General features: G+C 40.1%; 1 protein-coding gene across 1 annotated transcript; it reads left to right on the top strand.

Moving 5' to 3' along the window:
• Positions 1-3060: 3060 nt before the first annotated feature.
• ZEB1 (zinc finger E-box binding homeobox 1) lies at positions 3061-19993 on the top strand. Its single transcript, XM_012654914.1, has 5 exons — positions 3061-3264; positions 7185-7290; positions 12020-13830; positions 15825-16005; positions 18112-19993. The coding sequence occupies exons 1-5, from the start codon at positions 3235-3237 to the stop codon at positions 18696-18698; spliced, it is 2715 nt and encodes a 904-aa protein (XP_012510368.1). The 5' UTR covers positions 3061-3234; the 3' UTR covers positions 18699-19993.
• Positions 19994-20474: the final 481 nt, after the last annotated feature.

Here is a 20474-nt window from a genome sequence, read left to right as displayed (position 1 = left end):
TGTTCCTATGAAGGTGTCATATTTCCTTGCTTTTTAATGTTTCCTCTGTCCTTACTTTGATATCTGTGTATCTGGTATAATAGTCACTTCTTCCAATTTTTTGTATTTGCTTTCATTGGGGGAGGATTTTCCCTGAAGATGTGTCTATTAATGTGGTGTTGGCTTTCATCCTGGGTACGTGCTGTAATGTAGCTTCTGTATTATTTCTTTGGCTCTAAACAACATCAGTGGTATTTGTGATTCCCTTGGTGGCTTAAGGTGTAGTTGTTAGTGGAGGCTGTGGTAAAGTTTTGCTGGGAATGAAAACACCAGTGGGCCCAGGCCAGTCCTTGGGCCCCAGTGGTGGACAGTGGCAGGCCAAATGTGCCTGTCCTTGGGCCCCAGGGTGGCATATGCTGGCACCCAGTGTTAATGGGTCCAAGTGGGCTAATTCTTGGGCCTCCAGGCAGCTTGCTCAGGTGCTGGTAGTGGCAGCAGTGGGCCAAGTGGGTGGGCAGGTTCTCAGGCCCCTGGACAGCCGGCATGGTTTGGGCAATGGCAGTACCTGTGGCAGAACAACTCTCTGGTTCCCAAGCACTTTGCACTGGTGTTGGTGGTGGCTGTAACAGGCTTAACAGGCTAGGCAGACCTGCTGGTGGTTTGTGTGGGTGGGTGCTACCAGCTGTAATTGTACTGGTAGGTTGGGTGGACCCAATCTCAGGGCCACAGGAGGAGTGCTCAGGTGCCACCATCGTTTGGCTGGGCTGGGCAATCCTCAGGCCCTGGAGTGGTTTGCCTGTGTCCTGGGGGTGGGGTGCAGAGCCTGGCCAGGCGGATCTGCCCTTAGGTTTCCTGGCTGTGTGTGGAGACACTGGTTGTGGTAGGAAGGGGCATGGTGATCCTCAGGCTCCCGGCAAAATGCCCAGGTGGGGGCTACAGTGGCTGTGTTGCGACCATGCTACTGTGGAAGGCAGGGTTGCATTTAGCAGCAGCAGCTGTAGGCAGGTAGCTGGGAGCATGCTTCAGCCAGAAGTGGTGGCTGCAGGCAGAGTAGCTTGTCTTCAGGTCCTTGTAAACGCATTGCAGCTCCACTGCAGAGAGCAGTGGGGTTGCTGCCAGTGGCTCCTGCTCTGGCTCCGATGGTGGTAGCCCACAGTGGCAACAGATGCATGTGGAGGAGTCTGTCCTTGGGGCACATGAAAACACACTCAGCTCTACTGCTGAGGGTAGTGGGGTTACTACCAACAGCTCATGCTTTAGCCCTGGCTGCAGTCACCAACCGTGGTGGTTTCTGTGGGCAGGGGCTGTCACTGGGGTTTTGGGGATGTGGACATGCAGGGGCTGTTGGACCACTGGGCTCTCAAAAGGGTGCCTCGCTGTAGCTGCTTAGGTCTTGGAGGTGTGTAGCACCCAGCATGAGCTCCCGCTTTGGAGAAGTACCATCACATGGTCTCCAGGTTGCTCCCTGTGTTAGCCTCAGGGCCCACAAGGGTCACTTCCATAGCAAGGATTGCAGGACTCTGCAGGGGGAACGTGGACCACTGGAGGTCTCTCACTTACTCTTTCCCTGAATTGGGAAGCCTCTCCAGGCTCCCAGACAATCCCGGCAGAGCAGGCTGCCTTGCTCCCTCCTCTTCCTTGCTTCAGGTAGTTCCTGTCACTTCTCTGTTGGATGCCAGTGTTCTCTCTTAGATGATCTATTCAAAGTGTGATTATCTACTCATTGTTCTGGTTCTGTTGAGGAGGTAAGTACCGGATGCCTCTAGCCAGCCATCTAAAGCCCCTCCCTCAATGTCATTGACTAGCTATTTAGAGTTCACATGCTCAGTCTATTATTCGCAGACTGGTCCTTAAGAAAGACATTTAATTTATATGGATTCAAATTCCAATAAAATTGTTAAACATGTTTATAAAGCATTTGGATAGTTTTGTGAAATTATCTTTGGTTATCTGTTTTTCTATAAGGAATTCAAAATGAAAGTAGAGATGATAGTTACACTAGTATATCACTTAGGAACTTACTTCTTTAAAGAAATAAGTCAGATATGAAAAACTCTTCTTAGTTGAATAATAATGGGCAAAGTATTACATTTTAGGATTGTCAGGTTTCGACAGTTCTGTGTGTAAAAATATAGTTCATTCAGTAAACTCTAATTTATCCAGCATGCTTTTGTTTTCTGAAAGTTACACATATCCCCCTACACGTGCAATTACAGAGCAGATTTGTCAGTTATTTTAATAGGGGAAAGAACAGGAGGATCACACATAGGAGGCTTTTATGTGCCAGGCCTAGATCTGGCCCCCATCACTCTTTTGTCCCCCAACCCCATACACATTCGTCCTGGTCTGAACTCAATCGTATGTCCATACTTCCCTTCAAAGGAGTCCTGGAAACATAGTCTGACTGTGTATTACTTACTCTTTGATGACAATGACTTTATAGTGTCATTTTCAAATTCAGAAGAATAAGCATTAAATAATGATACAGTTGTTACCAATAGGAAGATTCTTTTGTAGAGTACAATTCCACTTTAATATGTATACATTTACAAATGTAATCTGCATTCTAATTTTACTTTCATTTTTCTTTGTCTAGTTAACCATACAACAGAGGGGAAGAATTATAATTTAGTGGAGGAGAGAGTGACTTGAAAATTAGACAGCCCATGTTTGAATCCTCACGTCATCATTTTCTGGCTCTGTGACTTTTAAGTTATTTAACATTTCTGCTGGGCCTCACATTTTTCTTTTCTTTTCTTTTCTCTTTTTTTTTTGAGACTGGGTCTCACTCTGTCACAGGCTGGAGTGCAGTGACTCGACCATAGTTCACTGCAGCCCCTAACTCTGGCCTCAAGCTATCTTCCCACCCCAGCTTCCGAAAGTGCTGGGATTATAGGCATGAGCTACCGCACACAGCCACGTTTTGTCTTTTATAAAATAGAAATGAGTATGATTGTATTGTTTTGAGGATCAAATGTAAATTCGGTAGCACGATATCTGGTACATAGCATAGGGACTCAGTGGAAACTTTGGTAATATTTTCTGTATGTTTTAAGTTTATAATATATGATTTCTTTTACAGGAACACCAGATGCATTTTCCCAGTTACTCACCTGTCCATATTGTGATAGAGGCTATAAACGCTTTACCTCTCTGAAAGAACACATTAAGTATCGCCATGAAAAGAATGAAGATAACTTTAGTTGCTCCTTGTGCAGTTATACCTTTGCATACAGAACCCAACTTGAACGTCACATGACATCACATAAATCGGGAAGAGATCAAGTAAGTGAGTGACTAAGAGTTCACTAACTTTCCAAATTTTGAGGACTCAGCCCTCAGTGGAAGGCTAGGGTTTTAATTACTTAAAATTTAAAAGATAAACACCACATGTACTCACCATCAAATTGCTATTAACTGACTTAACTGACCAACATATAAGTGCACATATAGTAGTAACATTCACTGGGTGTCGGGCAGGTGCGGGGAGGAGGAGATGGGTATGTTCATGCCTAGTGGGTGCGGTGTGTGCCGTCTGGGGGATGGACACACTTGAAGCTCTGACTCAGGTGGGGCAAAGGCAATATATGTAACCTAAACATTTGTACCCCCGTAATATGCTGAAATAAATATAAATAAATAAATAAGTTAAAAGGACAGTGCCTTATCTGCAGTTTTATAAAAGTGAAAGTGATTTATTTGAATTATCTGGTTATTTCTGAATGAAAAAGCACATATGAACTTATTTTGGAGAGAACTATTTATTTTTTTCAGGTAAGAGCCTTTCCATCTTGATTTAATTATTTTTGCTTATACCAAAACAAACAATTCTCCATATTTAGAAGGTTTCAAATTGCATTTGACTAAAATGTTCAGTGTAGGAAAAATAGATATTGATTACATAAACCATATTATACTAACGAAATTGAGAATAAAATCAGCCAGTGAAGTTTGATTTTCTTTGGACCAGTGACTATTCTCAGTGAAAGCTACAGTGGTTTTTTTCCCTATAGTAAGGGGATTTGCCTCCTCTAAGAATGTAAAATTTATATTTTTTATTCTGAAGACTTAGTTTTCGTATGGTTTATTCTACTTCTATGTCACTGTGCCCCAATTTCTGAAAGTATAAACCAAGACGATTTTGTATGGTAAGTTACATTTAAACTGTTGGCTCTAAGGATTAAAGTCAAAGAAACTTTTACCAATTGTCCTTTTACAAGGTCCTGATAACTATGAACAATCAAATTAATTTTGACTTAACAATAACTTTAAAAATCAAATAAATATTCAACTGCATAGGGCATGTGAGGGCATATTTCGAGGTTGAGGTGCATGTCCAGTGTCTTACACAAAAGGATTATGAATATCCACATACCTGAATGTGTGAGAACTCCGCCCTGCGTATGTACCTGACAGAAGTCACGTATCCCATGAAGAACGAGTTAGACCGTTTGTTAAGATGATGGCTAAACCAAACAAAAACACTGTAACAGAAAAGGAATGATTGAGCACAGTCAACCTATTTTCTTGGGACTTTGGCAGTAACATTCATGAAGGAACAAGATAGTGGGGAGAGAGTGGCAGTCAGGGAAAGGAGAACCGAGATTTCACGGGGTCATGCTTCAGTCCATGAAGGAGCACTGGAAGTGGAAGAGAGCAGCATGAGCAGCACGGACTTGGCACAGAGCAGGGGCTACCCAAGACAAACGCCTTCTGCTCACCTAGGGCCCTCCTGAGGAGACTTACCTGGGACGGAACAGAAGAGAGTTTCGTCTGCCTCAGAGTCCTGACACGCAGCACAGGGAAGGCTTGGGAAGAGACTACTCACGTGACATTTAGGAAGCAGACCCATTCTGTAACCGCTGCCGCCAGATTTGGTCTATATGTTGGGCCCTTGTCAAAGGAAAAGACAGATGGAACTGGTAGTGAAAGCAGAAGATGCCATTATGTAAAAAAAAAAACAAAACTCTAATATCTTTGAGCATGAAAGCCACTTTTGTGATTTCTGTGGCGCATACTAATGTAATGGGTTTTATATACAAATGGGTCAGACTGAGGCCAGGAAGGAGCTGTGATAAATGTGGGGGCCAATAATGTGAGGAAATTTAACTGGGAGGCCTTGGAAGCAATTTAGGTTGTGAGGCAGTAAACTAAAGGATAGAATGTCTATCTTGCCGGCCTTTGAAAGTCATACTGCAACTATAAGATAAGCATTTCCATGTTTTACTTATTTATTTTATCAACAAATATTTGAGTTTCTATTATGTGTTAGGTCATATTCTAAGTGTTAAAGGCACAATAGTGAAAAAGACAAAGTCTCTGACAGTAGGAAGCGTGTGTTAGTAGGTGATATCAAACAAATAAACAGGTAGTATCAAGAAAAATCAGAAGAGGACAGAAAGTGATGAAAGCTGCTAGTTTTTCCAGGGTAGGGAGACGTTTCTGGGAATGGGACATCTGAACTGAGACCTGAATACAATGAAGGACCCAGAGATGGAATATCTGGGGAAAGGCATTCCATTCCGAGGGAACAGAGTGAAACACAAACGAGCCTTGAGGCCAAACCTTCCAGGCATGCCCTAGGAACAGCAAGGAGGCCAGTGTAAATAGAGGGGAGACAGGTGAGGCCAGAGAGGTCTTGGGGGCCACAGGAGAGAGGCCCTGACTAGGCCACGGCAAAGACTAGATTTTATCCTCAAGTGTAATGGGGAAGCCTGTGAAGGATTTTGGATTTTTAAGGGCACACTGACTATTGGGTAGAGAATAGATCAAGAGAGACAAGAATGGAAGCAGGGAGATGATTCAGAGGCTGCTGCTCTAAACCAGGCCGGAGGTTGTGTGGCAGACGTGAGGAATGCTGGAGTCAGAATGTGTCCGGACGGTTTGCTGATGGGTTCGGTGAGGGTGTAAGAGAACGAGAGGAGTCAAGGATAACTGCAAATTGCAGGCCTAAGCAGTAACCAGGTGAACGAGGATGCTATTCACAAAGACAGGCAGCACCAGAGAAGGAGCTGGTTCGCAGTCGGGAAATTAAGCGTTTGGTGTGAGTCATGCCAAGTTTCAGACGCCTACCACCCTGCAACTGGCAGTGTCAAAAAAGCTGTTGGCTATAACAGTCTGGAGTTGAGGGGAGAGGTTTAGAGATAGAAATAGGTACATAAATACCATATATTTGGTATTCTAAGCCATGGGTTTGGATGAAGTAGGGCCTGGTACTTAGTCTCTTTCCTTCCTGTGGAAAAGACAGAGGAAGGGAAGTTCCAGATGGGTGAGTATGAAGCGGGTCGTGTTGAGTTAAGCCTGTACAAAGGTTGATAGAATCTTAACAATCAGAATTAAAGGAAACATAGCCAAGGAAAAAGGAACGACGTAAAGCAAAGCAAGGAGAGAGAGAGGAGCGTGTGTGTGCAGCGCGCTGTGACGTGCCTGCTAACTGAGGCACAGACTTCTCACGGGGAACTGAGGAAGAATCATCTTGGAAACTCAAGAGCTGTAATCTTGGAATCTACAGACTCAGTCTATTCAGGGGCTAGTGGGGACCTTTCAGACATTTATGACCAGGAGCTCATACAATTCAATTCAAGCAATGTTTTTGTAAGATTAAGTGCGAAGAATACATTTGAGGTATATAAAGATGAAATTTGATAAACCAGACAGAAAGCTGTTATAATAGTCCACATTTGGCTGAAAAAAGGAAGCATTTTTTTTAAATCATCAGGTTTAAAATACATTTTGGAAATATCAAACATAAGAGACAGGATAAAGTACTGGAAAAAGCCTGCCTTTTCTTCTGTTCAGAGACCTTGTTCTTCTGTTGCATAACTGTGCTTTAGACAGAAGCAGCTTCATTAAATATTCTTGGACTCAGTTTCTTTATCTGTAAATTAGAGCACAGATAAGATACTCGCTAGCTCCTAGTAAAGTGTATATTACTCAATTTTGCTGAATACTATATTTTTTAATAAAATATTACTCTGATACTTTAAATTAGAAAGTGGATATTTTTCTCGATGTCAGAATTCTTTTTCCCAGTGTCACAATCTTTTGGGTAATAATTTCAAGATTTTTGTGACTACTACAAATTGAAGTTTTTAAGAAAAAACACAATCATCAAACTCACCTGAAACATTACTGATAGCATATTGGATGTTCTTTAGTCTAAAGTTCTTTTGCTTTGCAAATAAAATACCAATTTTTTCTTACAGAGACATGTGACGCAGTCTGGGGGCAATCGTAAATTCAAGTGCACTGAATGTGGAAAAGCTTTCAAATACAAACACCACCTAAAAGAGCACTTAAGAATTCACAGTGGTAAATATTTGTTTTCTTTCTGTACCCTGAATATCATAGCATATGTGGTAATAAATAAATCTGTCATAACATGAGATCTACATACATGGTCAGAAACTCCTTGCTTTTCTTTTAGGATAAAGACTAATGTGGAGAAATTTTCTGTTTATAAACGGTTTTTTATTGGATTCTTAACCTTTGATTAAAAGATACCAAATTAATATAATATGACATACTCCAGAGTTCCTTATCAGAAGATAACATAGCATATTTTAGCAAGTACAGCTAGAAAATACTTTAGCTTTCTGATGAATGTTGATTTTACTGCCTCCTTTGCACAATTAACAAGGGAATGAAAAAGCATGTAGAGATAAGACTTGCGCAGAGCAATAGGAGGGGAGGATATCCCTTATGTGAGAGAAGTAGAGATGGAACTCAAGGTAAGAGTGGTGCAGAGGAGGCCTGGAGGCAGCGAGCCACGGCCGCGTGAGAGGAGAGAGGACTGCAGCGCTGGTGAGAATTCCACAGGAAAATGCGCCCCATCTTCACCTTGCTGTTCCACATCATTTTCTAAATTATTACTTAACAAGACGAATATTATCATATGATGAAGTATTACACCTATTTTAGAAACTTAACAGTAAACAGAGAGCTATATTTGCATTTCTTTACAGACGCTACTTGAACAAAAGCTTATAAAGAAAACTTAGTAGCATCCCACATTGTACTATGAAATCTGTGCCTTTCCCCATTAATTTTGGTATGTTGTTATAGATTTAAATAATTTTAGTAAAAAAGAACTATTGTGAATGGGAAATTATGGGGGTTTGCACATTGCTTATTTTGTGAAAATTATTGTATTGACACTTATATTTTACAAACATCTTTCTACAAAGAAGTATAGTTGGCTTTGTGAAAGGCAGTGGGTGACCTACGTTTTATTCTGGAACTGCATTTCTAAAAGTATGATTGTATTGCTCATTGAGGTTAACACTTAAATACGCTGAAGTTACCACTTGAAAATGCTCAAACCAAGATTCTTACCAAAACATTTATTTATTTTCACACATTGATTAATGTTTCTGAAAAGTACAGGTTGTCAGCCTGCCACAGAAACCTATTTCTTGGCTCCTATATATTGAATAGTTTTTATCAATAGTATATTTTTAATAGCCTACCTTCTTACCAGAAATGATTTGAAGGTAAAAATTATAGCTAATTCAAGAGAATCTTTAAAATGTTGAAATTGGGGTAGAGGAAGGAAAATAAAATAAAGATTAGAATAATATTCATGTACAAAATTATTTTGTCATATTGCAGTCCTATAGGAGGATTTATCATATCTATAAATGATACAGAGTTGGGAAGCATAGATCATAGCACAATAGTCTAGAAACAAGAAGTTAAAATTTTATTGCGAAGTCCTGCATTGATATTTAAAAATGAGTCTCAAGTTCTAAATTTGAATGGTCCAGAGCTCAATATGAGCTGCCAGTATGCTGCTGCTTCCAAAGCTAATGCAAATTTACGCCAGATCATGGAACACAAAACTCCGCTGTACTCCGCACTGTTCATTCTTTGTGTACTATTTTTAAAATTATTTAATATGAGACTTTTATACCTTTAATAGAGCAATAATTGTAATTTAAAAATATATAAGAAAAATTAAGAAAGTAAGACTGACATGAAATAAATGGGTAAAAAAAAAAAAAAAGAAGGTTGTGAAATCCCATACACATGTTGAAAGTGGACCAAAAATTAGTCTCTAAGCCTTAGGAAGTAAAAAAAAAAAAAAAAACTGCAGTCAGTAACTAAGACCCAGGGGTGTCTATGAGTAAAAAGAATCAGTTGCTAGAAAGGGACCACTCTTCCTCTTACTGAGTCCCCAGGAAAAGTTGTTCCTTGGAGCATCATAAAGATGAAAGAGCAAAATATAATTTATATAATCCTTAGAAATATCTGAATAATAATACAGCAGAAATGTGTTAACAACTACTTGAACTTAGGAGTTGAGCTGTGATGAGAAGGCTACCGTACCTCCACTCAGATTGGACACAAAAGAGCACCTGCACGTAGGCTGTGATCCTCTCCAGAAAATCATTCTGAGTTTGTTTTATGGCCTTAGTAACTTTAGCCTGGAAAATTTTTACATCAGATACAACCAAACACCCACTTCGGCCATTTAAAAAAAAAATCTCAGTATTTTTTGTATATCTAACTTTGAGTGGTGAAACTTCCCGTTGTAACCTCTAGGATAAACCAGTTGCTGCAAACCCTAAACTTGGTAGGTAAATTAGGTGATATGCTTAAACTATAAACCCTAAGTTTAAGAAGTTAGAAACTAGGAGTTTTCTAACAAACATAGTGACTTCGGGCATTTGAATAATTGTTCTGTAGACTTTCTGGCAGTGATAAAATAGTTAAGGTAATTCCCAACAATAATAATAATGATAACTAGCATTTATTGCGCACTTAACTATGTTTAGCCACATGTTAGTTTATTTATAGGCATTAACTCATATAACCCTATAGGATAGATTCTATTATGTCCTCCTTTTTACTGATGAGAAAATTGAAGCTCAGAGAGCTTAATTAACTTGTCTGACATCACTTAGCTAGTACATAGCAAAGCTGGGGCTATGGTGTGCTCACTGTACCTACTGTCCTCTGTCTCCCTGTTTGTAAAGGTAAATGAGTCTATGTTATAGATGTTTATCTTCCTAGTGTCTTCGTCAGGAAAATAAGCATGTAGTTAATCTAAAAATGTTATCAAGTAATTAAAAATGTTAAAATAGAGATATACTAGAATATTTCCATTGTTTTACCCCCATTGGAAACTTTTGTCTGATGCATTTTGAGTATTGAATCCTATTCAGGCATTTCACTGGAAAGATAGTGATAAACTGTAGAATATCCAGAGGCAGGTTAACAAGCAGGTAAGGGTTCTGAAAAACACATCCTGTGAGGAATGCTTGAAGGACCTGGATATATTTAACCTGCATAAGGAAAGCTGAAGGGTACATAAGGCAGCTCTTTATCAATGTGAAAGTCTGGCTTGTAAAAGAAGCAGTTGTACTTGCTCCATGTGGCATCAGAAGGGCAGACTGGGATAGGGAAACAGGCAGTATAGCAAGCTTACTCTGGCTCAGTGACTCAGCCTGTCTCTCGGTAGAATTGTTTTATAAAGGAATCACTAACATTTGATGAGCATACTGAAAGTTTTGCTATATAATCTCCTGTAACTCCCCTAACAATCCAACGAGAATGTTTCTACATTTACACCCCAAAACTCTGAAGCTTGGAAAGTTTCAGAAAATAGTATGTGACAGAGCCAGGATTCGAATCCAAATCCATGGTCCTCATCAGAACCAGACACCTGTCTAGCAGGTCGTAACTCCTTTTTACTGAAGGAGTTCAGGCAGAGGCTAGCTGATGTCTAGGATGATACGAGACGAACTCTTTATTGAAAAGGAGGCTATACTAGAGGGCTTCTTAGATCCCTTCCAATTCTAATATTGATCTTCAAATAATCCTATTTCTGAGAAAACATAACTCACATTTTGTAACTTTACAGCATCGAAGCTTCATTGTTAGCAGGGCTTACATCGACTTTCTCTACTTTCATCTTAATTCATAAAAAGGAGGTGAGGAGAGCTTTATTTCAATACTGAGTAGACAAATCAGCATCATCTCACTTCATAATTCAACAACTGGCCATTCATTCATCCAAAAAAGGCTTAGTGAGCATCTTAGTGGCCTGCACTGTGATAGGCGCATGGGATAAATGACAAGCAAGACCCCGGGGTTCCCACCCTGGGACTTGGAAATGATAAGTCAATGAATTATAATGATAAATAACAAAATGAAAAATTAGGCTTGTATGAAAATATTCCATTTACCTCTGTGCTTTTCGGAATTTTCTACCCAAGTACCCTAATGGCCAAGGAGAGCTAAGTGCCTTGCACCCTGGAGCACCTGGGGGGCAGCTTGAGGGAGGCCTTCACAAGCAAGACGCGTCTTTGATGTTGTGGAGTTTTCCTAACAGTTCACACAAATGTCGCATTTTTTCCATGGTATACTGTTTTAATATAAAAGTAATGTTTTACCATATCCACTAGCACTGAGGTTGAAACTCCAAAGTGCTTTGCATACCCACCAGAACTTCTGTCTCTGGAGTAGATACATTCCAGTTTAGTAAGCCAGTGCTTATAACAATACTTCATATTTGAAGTTTTCCTCACGTTAGGAAAAATCTGTTCAAGAAAACCTTACGGATATGAAAATTTTTACCAGTCAAGGGGAGATATTCATACTTGTTAAGTCTTATGGGGGATTTTACTTACTTTTCTTTCTTCTAATACTAATTTCTTCTTACAAATGGTTGAATAGAGTAAAATACACTAAATTGTATAGGTTGTTGAAACAGGATAAGAAAAAAATTAATTGAGGGAGAAGGATATAATTCTTTTTGGTATTTGAGAATTATTTGAATTATTTGAATTAGTCGGCAGAAAAATTTTACACATACACTGAGAAGATTCCCTGATTGGTTATTAGCACATGTAGTTCAGACTAGTGTTTATAACATTTATGTAGATTTTGAACTTAAAATGATGATTCTAAATAAAATTGTATTCCAAGTATACATGGTAATCTCTTTTTTAAAATTGATAGTGCTTGTTTTAGGGAAAATGTGGATACATAAAAATTTATATTTAATAATTCAGTGAATATAATTTTTTTTGTTTAGGAGAGAAGCCATATGAATGCCCAAACTGCAAGAAACGTTTTTCCCATTCTGGTTCCTATAGCTCACACATAAGCAGTAAAAAATGTATCAGCTTGATGCCTGTGAATGGGCGACCAAGAACAGGACTCAAAACATCTCAGTGTTCCTCACCATCTCTCTCAGCATCACCAGGCAGTCCCACACGACCACAGATACGGCAAAAGATAGAGAATAAACCCCTTCAAGAACAACTTTCTATAAACCAAATTAAAACTGAACCTGTGGATTATGAATTCAAACCCATAGTGGTTGCTTCAGGAATCAACTGTTCAACCCCTTTACAAAATGGGGTGTTTAGTGGTGGTGGCCCATTGCAGGCAACCAGTTCTCCTCAGGGTGTGGTGCAAGCTGTTGTTCTGCCAACAGTTGGTTTGGTGTCTCCCATAAGTATCAATTTAAGTGATATTCAGAATGTACTTAAAGTGGCCGTAGATGGTAATGTAATAAGGCAAGTTTTGGAGAATAATCAAGCCAATCTTGCATCCAAAGAACAAGAAACAATCAATGCTTCATCCATACAACAAGGTGGCCATTCTGTTATTTCAGCCATCAGTCTTCCTTTGGTTGATCAAGATGGAACAACCAAAATTATCATCAACTACAGTCTTGAGCAGCCTAGCCAACTTCAAGTTGTTCCTCAAAATTTAAAAAAAGAAAATCCAGTCCCCACAAACAGTTGCAAAAGTGAAAAGCTACCGGAAGATCTTACTGTTAAATCTGAGAAGGACAAAAACTTTGAAGGGGGAGTGAATGATAGCACTTGCCTTCTGTGTGATGACTGTCCAGGAGACCTTAATGCACTTCCAGAACTGAAGCACTATGACCTAAAGCAGCCTGCACAGCCGCCTCCACTCCCGGCAGCGGAAGCTGAGAAGCCTGAGTCCTCTGCCTCATCAGGGACTGGAGATGGCAATTTGTCTCCCAGCCAACCACCTTTAAAGAACCTCTTGTCTCTTCTGAAAGCGTATTATGCTTTGAATGCACAACCAAGTGCAGAAGAGCTCTCAAAAATTGCTGATTCAGTAAATCTGCCACTGGATGTAGTAAAAAAGTGGTTTGAAAAGATGCAAGCTGGACAGATTTCAGTGCAGTCTTCAGAACCGTCTTCTCCTGATCCAGGCAAAGTAAATATCCCTGCAAAGAGCGATGATCAGCCTCAGTCTGCAAATGCAAGTGAACCCCAGGACAGCACAGTAAATCTGCAGAGCCCTTTGAAGATGACAGACTCTCCCATTTTACCAGTGGGATCAGCCAGCAATGGTTCTGGAAGTAGTACGCCATCCCCATCACCGCTAAACCTCTCCTCATCCAGAAATGCACAGGGTTACTTGTACACAGCAGAGGGTGCACAAGAAGAGCCACAAGTAGAACCTCTTGATCTTTCATTACCAAAGCAACAGGGAGAATTGCTGGAAAGGTCAACTATCACTAGTGTTTACCAGAACAGTGTTTATTCTGTCCAGGAAGAACCCTTGAACTTGTCTTGCGCAAAAAAGGAGCCACAAAAGGACAGTGGCGTTACAGACTCAGAACCAGTTGTAAATGTAATCCCACCAAGTGCCAACCCCATAAACATTGCTCTCCCTGCGGTCACTGCCCAGCTGCCCACAATCGTGGCCATCACTGACCAGAGCAGTGTCCCGTGCTTGCGTGCACTCGCTGCCAATAAGCAGACCATTCTGATCCCCCAGGTGGCCTACACGTACTCTGCCACAGTCAGCCCCGCAGTCCAGGAACCACCCTTGAAAGTGATCCAGCCAAATGGAAATCAGGTAAAAAAAAAAAAAATGTCCCCATTCTGAACCTGGCTAGTAAAACGCTAGTTTGACTAATTTCAATTAACTTTTTCTGATGAGAATCAGTCACTGTACAGCCAACTAAGTTGTTACAAACTGTCATTTTTAAAAGGAAATAGATCAGTGTTTGCTTTAACATTTGTGGCATGATGTCTTCAGGTGTTTGCTAATCCAAGAAATTACTTAATCCATTTAAACTTCAAAATGTTATTCTACTTTGAAAAATGATTTATAAGTCTAAGCTAAATACCTATCTGAAGTTAGAAATAAAAAAGAAAATTTGAAATACTCAATAATGGATTTCTGTTTTTATAAGTAAATTCCTAAAATTAGTAATAGTTTCTGCCTTGATTATGATCATTTACAGGTTCACACCAGGCAAACTTAGCTATCACTTTTATGTACTAACACCTCTGTTTGTAAAAGGCTTTAATTAAATAAATAAGAATTAAATATACAAAGCACTCATATAGGGAATTTACTGATCATTTTATGAGCCATGAATGAAGTATTCAGTCATAATTAATATATATGTGGAAATATGGCTGCAAACCTCTATTTGGATTTCCTCTTGAAGTATCACTAGTGTTTACCAGAACAATGTTTATTCCATCCAGGAGGAACCCTTGAACTTCTCTTACTCAGAAATCCATGATAGTTTTTATAAAGCTGTTGCATGTCTCATTGTCAAGACTTTTTCCATGGCACTAATGTTGATGTTTCCCCATTTTTTCCATCAGTTTCTGAAAGAATCAAATGAATGCGACAGATAAATTTGATCTTTTTTACAAATATTTGCCATAAGTAGGAACAGTTATAATAATTTCAGTATCCTGCTCAAATGTATATTTGCTGCTTTTGTTTTCCCTTAAATATTGCTACTGATTGGGTTTTCTGCAATTGTGATAACTCTTGAAAAAATTTTTCACATGACCATTGAATTCATCTGAATTTTTAGTGTATAGAATGCTTTGCATGCCTTTGAGTAGAAAAAGAGCCACCTTTAACATTTCACATAATCATATGCCTAGATCAAAGAACAGTGAAAGTAGAGTCAGGTTATTTCAGCACCCGTTGGCAGTTCACAGATGACCCAGACAAATGGCTGCACCTCTCCTGCCTTATAAAGCCATAAGAAATGTGGAAAAACCTTCAACTTTTAGAAAATCTGTGGGTTTAGAGGCAATAGAATGGAATACTCTAGAAAAGGCAGAAAGATCTTAGAGGACCCAATTCCACAACAGGTTCCCTGCAGGATAATTCTACCTACAAGAGAGCCTGCTACCCAAAATTATCTCTATTAGACTGCCTGAATTTTTTTTATTCTACTGGAGTTCTAAAGATTCATTTGGACTAGCACATATTCCTGGTTAAAAATACAGACCCTCCGGTACTGTTTTTCCATCTTGCTCCTTAGAAAAGTGGTAGAGCAAACCTCTCTCTTTCCAAGTAGACCATGGAGGTTAGTTCCAAGAACCCTGAAGTTCTGGAGGATACAATTTAAAGACCACTTTTAAAAAAACAGTATCTTGATTTTTGCTTAGAGAAACCCAGAATGAAAAAATGAAGGTAAATGATGCAGTTAGTAATGAGTGATTAAGTAGCAAACTCGTAAGTTAAACTTTCTGCAAATTTCTCTGAAAGATTTACATAGAACCAAGTAAATTTTGTTACTACACATTTTAGATTCTTTATTTTGGGTGTCTTTTCTTTTCAGTACCAGTTTAGTTTGCGTTTTTGCTATAGTTTTGACTATATTATCCCCAACCTCACTTTTGTCTGCGTCGGCCCCACCTGCGATCCAGCCCCAGCCTTGCAGCCCGCGTGCAGTGAGCCAGCACGCTCGCTTTGGTCAGTTCACTGACAGTGTAAATCAAAGTAATTCTTTAACCCATGCTTTTATTTTTATCTCTTATCTATCTTTTTTAATTTTAAATTAAATTTTTTATTTTACTCTTTTTTTCCTTTAGGATGAAAGGCAAGACACTAGCTCAGAAGGAGTATCAAATGTGGAGGATCAGAATGATTCTGATTCTACACCACCCAAAAAGAAAATGCGGAAGACAGAAAATGGAATGTATGCTTGTGATTTGTGTGATAAGATATTCCAGAAGAGTAGTTCATTATTGAGACATAAATATGAACACACAGGTATGTCAAACATATTATCCTTTTTAAAAGTGCCTATAATATGATATACTGAAAAATGCTAAATTAAAAACTAAAGTTCTTAGAATTTTCTTTGTTTCACTTCTCTGATCTTGCCACTTTCATCTGTCTGCCCACTTCTACCTAGTTTTTAAGATGTGTGCCTTTGTTTTTGTCCTAAGTATTCCTCTACTGACTTAATTCCTTCAAGCTGGCACAGCGTTTATTCTGTCCACATTCATGTAATGCAAGTTTGTGCCAGATTGATAAAGTTGTACCCATTAACAAGAGATATGGGACCAGTGGACTAAAGTCATAGGGAAACTAGATCTGGCTTCAAAAAAGAAAAAGCTGCTTTATAAGCATGTGGCACGCTGTCCTGGAAAGTCACAGGGTCCTTGTCACTGAAGGTTTCAGACAGATTTTTTGTGTTTAGAAAGAATGATGCTAAGATCCCTTCCAACTCTGAGATCCTGTGATTCTTCCACAAAATACACACTTCTTAGGCTAACTCAGGGACCGCAAACTATGGCTCACAGCCCAAATGTGAGCCCTTACCTGTTCTCTATGGCCTGTAAGCTAAGAATGCTTTTTTAAAGCATTTTAAATGATTGAAAAAGATGAAAAGAAGAATATTTATGACACATGAAAATTATGTGAAAGTCAGATTTCAGTTTCCCTAAATGAAGTGAATTGGAACACAGTTTACATACTGTCTGTGGCTACTTCTGTGTTCTTCTACAATGGCAGAACCGAGTAGTTGAACTACTATCTGGTCCTTTACAGAAAATATTTGCCAACTTCTGCCATATCTGAATCCTTAATTCAGTGGCATGCTAGTGACTTTTAACAACTGGCTCTCTGAAGGTGAGGAACCCTGATTGGTAGTGTTTACAGATTTTTGTGGCATAAACACTCCCGCAATGGCTGATTTCAAGCTCGGAGGTGATGTTGTCCAGCTTACAATCCCTAAAAATTTAACAGGACGCTCTCTCCAGCCAGTAAAAACTGGCTCCAGCACACCCCATGTCTCTAACATGGGTTGCTGGAGAAGGGCTGGGTTTACACGGTGGTCTCTTCCATCCCTACCCTTTCTTCCCTGCCCCCACCACCAGCCACTTTGGCTGCAGTATCCATATTTATCTTTCGTATTCTTATCAGCTATTTTAATTCATTTCCTACTCTTGTGAGGAAAGACAGAGAGACCTCCTTCAATCTGTAGATTCAAAGATACGTGCAGTGACACTTGGGCATTTCTTGGAGTTAAAAACTGGTATTACCTGAGGGAAAGTTAGTTGCACCTCTCAAAATAAGCCCCTTGTGACTCATTCCTCTGGCTGTTTCCACTGGGATCTGAGAAAAATTAGAAAATCTCCTTCCTCTTTGGGCAACAGTTAAATATTAGCAAATACCAAAATGAAAAATATATATGAAAAATACACTGTCCCTAAAAATAGAAAAAGTCATTTCTGCATTTGTTAACTGCTTGATAGCACTGAAATTGGAGCTTATCAACCCTGACCACGCTCAGGTTGTTGCCAGTTGTTCCCGCGTCCAGGCAGCGGGTCCCTCCAGCCCGAGCAGTCTCAGGAGGGCAGCGATTCTGCCCTCAAGGGGCAGAACTTGTTTCTTAGGGGCAGAAACAGTCCGAGATACGGCCATGGTTTGTGGTTTTCTAAAAGACTTCAGTATATAAAGTGCATAGATACGACTTTCATCCTATGTAAAAGGCTTATATGAAGCATTAAAATCGCATGGGGGCAGGGGTTGTGACTAGGAATAAAATGTCTAAAAAGGGCCCTTGAGTGTGCGGTGGGGGTGACGACGGAAACCCGAGTGGCGCAGCACGTCCGTCCCTGCCTGCCCTCGCTGTGCTCACTGCCGAACATCGGTGTCTGGGCGCCACTTGTTCTGCTGACCTCCTCTGCCAGGCAGAGTGTGGAACGCCCAGCTTTCTCGTATTACGTTACAGAGAGTTCTGGACCTGGAGGTTTTTCTAAATGAAACTAATAACCTTCCCCTCGCCACACCCTGAGGCGCCCAGAAGCCTCGCAAGGACCTCCTCTGCGAATCCCCTTCATTTCACGGCCACGCGCCTCTCCTTTGCAGGGAAGCGGCCCCACGAGTGCGGCATCTGCAAGAAGGCGTTCAAACACAAGCACCACCTGATCGAGCACCTGCGCCTGCACTCGGGGGAGAAGCCCTACCAGTGCGACAAGTGCGGCAAGCGCTTCTCGCACTCGGGCTCCTACTCGCAGCACATGAACCACCGCTACTCCTACTGCAAGCGTGAGGCGGAGGAGCGCGACGGCGACGGCCACGCGGGGCGGCCGCGCGCGGGGGGTGCGGGGCCGCCGGGCGCCAGGGCATCGCCCTCGCAGGGGGACTCGGACGAGAGGGAGAGTTTGCCGAGGGAAGAGGACGAGGACAGCGAAAAGGAGGAGGAGGAGGAGGAGAAAGAGATGGAAGAATTGCAGGAAGAAAAGGAATGTGAAAAACCGCAGGGGGAGGAGGAAGAGGAGGAGGAGGAGGAGGAGGAGGAGGAGGAGGGAGACGAGGCGGAGCTTGAGGGAGAAGCGGCAGAAACCGAAGGTCCGGTGATGGAGGAGGCAGCTGCGAGCCGAGCGAGCAGCTTAGAACGGAAAGGCAGCGAGGATAGCGAGCAGGGGTCGGAAGAAAAGACAAATGAAGCCTGATAGTTTTCTAGAAGGAAAGTAAGTTCTAAATTGGTAATGAAGTTTGCTCTATATTATCCATGCTTCTCATGGAAACACAGTAACCTGTATGCTGTGATTCCTGTTCACTACTGTGTAAAGTAAAAACTAAAAAAATACAAAAAAAAAAACAAACCCAAACAAAAAAAATCCGGGTGTGCCTGAACCTCAGACCTAGTAATTTTTCATGCAGTTTTCAAAGTTAGGAACAAGTTTGTAACAAGAAGCAGATTAGAAAAATGACTCAGAAAGCGAAGATTAACAGGTTAAAGGAAACTGATTATTAGATAAGCATCTGGCATGGTTTTATTTTATCAGTATTAATTATCACTCTTATGTTGGTTTATTCTTAAGCTGTACAATTGGGAGAAATTTTATAATTTTTTATTGGTAAACATATGCTAAATCCGCTTCAGTATTTTATTATGTTTTTTAAAATGTGAGAACTTCTGCACTACAAAATTCCCTTCACAGCGAAGTATAATGTAGTTCCAACCCATGCTGACTACCTTTTATAAATTCAGTCTAGAAGGTAGTAATTTCTAATATTTAGATGTCATTGTAGAGCATATTAACATTTAAAGTGTATTGTTAGCCTTAAGAAAGCAGCTGATAGAAGAACGGAAGTTTCTTACTCAAATGTGGTTTAAAATGGAGTTCAGAAGATCGTCATGAAGTTCTGACTGCAGGGACTAACAGTGTTAATACTGGTAAGGACAGCGAAGTCGTCAGAATCAGTGTTTGTGACTGTGTTGAGTGTGCGGTAACAGGTATGAAGGACATGACATGCAGCTGTGCGTCTCCTTGGCCTTAAGCAAGACCGTGTGCTGTAAGTGCCATTCCTCAGTGTTGTCAAGGCCCTCACCCGCCTTCCTCCAGCGCGTGGCCTACAATAACTAGCATTTGTTGATTTGTTTGTTGTATCAAAATTCCCAAATAAAACTTAAAACCACTGACTCTGTCAGAGAAGCTGAAACACTGGGACATTTCATCCTTTAATTCCTCAGTATTCATTTTGCGTTAATTGACTCAGAATTTCTCTGCAGAAACGAAAGGGAAATTTTCTAATCTGCTTTATCCACGTACTTGCATTTCACACGTGGACATGCCATTGTTATTTGGCTCATAACGTTTCCAAATGTTAGTTATTATGGACCCAGTTTATTAACATTAGCTGATTTTTACCTATCAGTATTATTTTATTTCTTTTAGTTTATAGATCTGTGCAACATTTTTGTACTGTATGTCTTCAAACCTGGCAGTATTAATACCCTTCTTACTGACATATGTACTTTTAGTTTTAGAAAACTTTTATATTTATGTGTCTTATTTTTATATTTCTTTATTTATTACACAGTGTAGTGTATAATACTGTAGTTTGTATTAATACAATAATATATTTTAGTATGAAAATTTGGAAAGTTGATAAGATTTAAAGTAGAGATGCAATTGGTTCTCTTGCATTGAGATTTGATTTAACAGTGTTATGTTAACATTTATACTTGCCTTGGACTGTAGAACAGAATTTAAATGAGAATGTATTAGTTTTACAACTACAATCAAGTCATTTTACCTTTACCCAGTTTTTAATATAAAACTCTTAAATTTTGAAATTCACTGTGTGACTAACAGCATGACGCTCTGCAGTTTTATTAAGAGATTAGCCTAACCATAAAACTCTCATTTCCTTAGTGAGCCAAATTAGGATTACCTTATATAAACAGTGTTGGGAACAATGTTTAACATTTTGTGCCAATT

Source organism: Propithecus coquereli, unplaced genomic scaffold, assembly GCF_000956105.1.
Source record: "Propithecus coquereli isolate 6110/MARCELLA unplaced genomic scaffold, Pcoq_1.0 Scaffold45, whole genome shotgun sequence".
Lineage (NCBI taxonomy): Eukaryota > Metazoa > Chordata > Mammalia > Primates > Indriidae > Propithecus > Propithecus coquereli.
This window is presented reverse-complemented; position numbering and strand designations above follow the sequence as displayed.

Bases quoted from the DNA above. Each gene is read 5' to 3' on its own strand.
- ZEB1 (XM_012654914.1), top strand. From the start codon at position 3,235: ATGACATCACATAAATCGGGAAGAGATCAA. The intron at 3,265-7,184 runs GTAAGTGAGTGA...TTTTTCTTACAG, and splicing joins ATAAATCGGGAAGAGATCAA to AGACATGTGACGCAGTCTGG. The intron at 16,006-18,111 runs GTATGTCAAACA...TCTCCTTTGCAG, and splicing joins ACATAAATATGAACACACAG to GGAAGCGGCCCCACGAGTGC.